Source organism: Anarrhichthys ocellatus, unplaced genomic scaffold (genome assembly GCF_004355925.1).
Source record: "Anarrhichthys ocellatus isolate YVR2014 unplaced genomic scaffold, GSC_Weel_1.0 scaffold10477, whole genome shotgun sequence".
Classification (NCBI taxonomy): Eukaryota; Metazoa; Chordata; class Actinopteri; order Perciformes; family Anarhichadidae; genus Anarrhichthys; species Anarrhichthys ocellatus.
In genome coordinates this window covers 1-1075 of record NW_022290451.1, presented here as the reverse complement: position 1 = coordinate 1075, position 1075 = coordinate 1, and the positions used below count along the sequence as shown (strand labels likewise).

The 1075-nt window shown below is 40.4% G+C and overlaps 1 protein-coding gene across 1 annotated transcript; it reads right to left on the bottom strand.

Annotated features, from left to right (window-relative positions):
- Positions 1 to 85: 85 nt before the first annotated feature.
- On the bottom strand, positions 86 to 1068 carry LOC116380989 (tetratricopeptide repeat protein 29; the record flags this gene model as incomplete). The annotated part of the gene is made up of 3 exons (XM_031842788.1): positions 994 to 1068; positions 359 to 418; positions 86 to 269 (listed from the first exon to the last, which is right to left on the bottom strand). Coding segments are annotated over exons 1-3 (312 nt in total), but the record flags the coding sequence as incomplete, so codon positions are not given.
- Positions 1069 to 1075: the final 7 nt, after the last annotated feature.

Genomic DNA, 1075 nt, shown 5'->3' with positions numbered 1-1075 from the left:
CACACACACACACACACACACACACACACACACACACACACTTTTCCATTAAATACACTAACTGTCTCCTGTGAATACACATCACAGTGGCTGTAGTTAGTGTACCGGTGTCCTCGGCCTGCTCGGCCCTCCTCAGGTGCAGCCTCATGGTCTCCAGTTTGTCCCACTGCTCCTCCAGAGGGGTCTGGAGGGCGACGGCTGAACCCGGTTCACTCGCCGCCCTCCGATCCACATCAGAGCTCAGCAGAGAGAAGATCTCCGAGAACGACCTGCGGAGAACCGACAGAGAACCGACTGTTGTGTGTGTGTGTTGATGTGTGAGACGGAGGAACAACATACGGTATATACAGAGACACACCTGTGGAAGCCATCTTGAAGCAGCTCCACACAGATGTTCTGCTTTAGACTGTTTCTGAACCTGGAGACATGAGAGAGGAGGAGGAGGAGGAGGAGGAGGAAGGAGGAGGAAGAAGGAGGAGGAGGAGGAGGAGGAGGAAGAAGAGGAGGAGGAGGAGGAAGAAGAAGAAGAGGAGGAGATGTTTAGATGAAAAGCAGAACATCATTGGTGAAAAAGAAGTGATAAACTTTGTTAAAGTCTTTAAAGAAAGAAAAGATAGAAAATAATAATAAATAAAAAATACACCTATATTGAAGTTACAGAACACAGGTTAACACTAACGTCATTATTTTATTATTTATTTGTATTTTTATCATTTGTTTTTACTGTAAAGCAGCTTTGTTTTAAATAAAGTTATGATTTCCTAAAAATAAAACCCAAAAGTGTAATAACTTTACTAATGTTGTGATAAAATGTCCTGACTGTTCTATTTATAACCAAATATAAAAACCTTAAAGGTGAGTCATTGTTCTGAATTATTATATTATGTTATATTTATAAGTACACAAAATATATAAAACTGTTAGTTTCATGTTCAGAGTCTCGAAGGAAAGAATCATAAAAATAAACAATAAATATAAATCTGATGAACTCACAGAGATATTTCTGACTTGGAGAGAATCTGAGACGATTTATCCGAAACCGACTTCTGCTGCTGCTTCATCCTGCTGAACACAC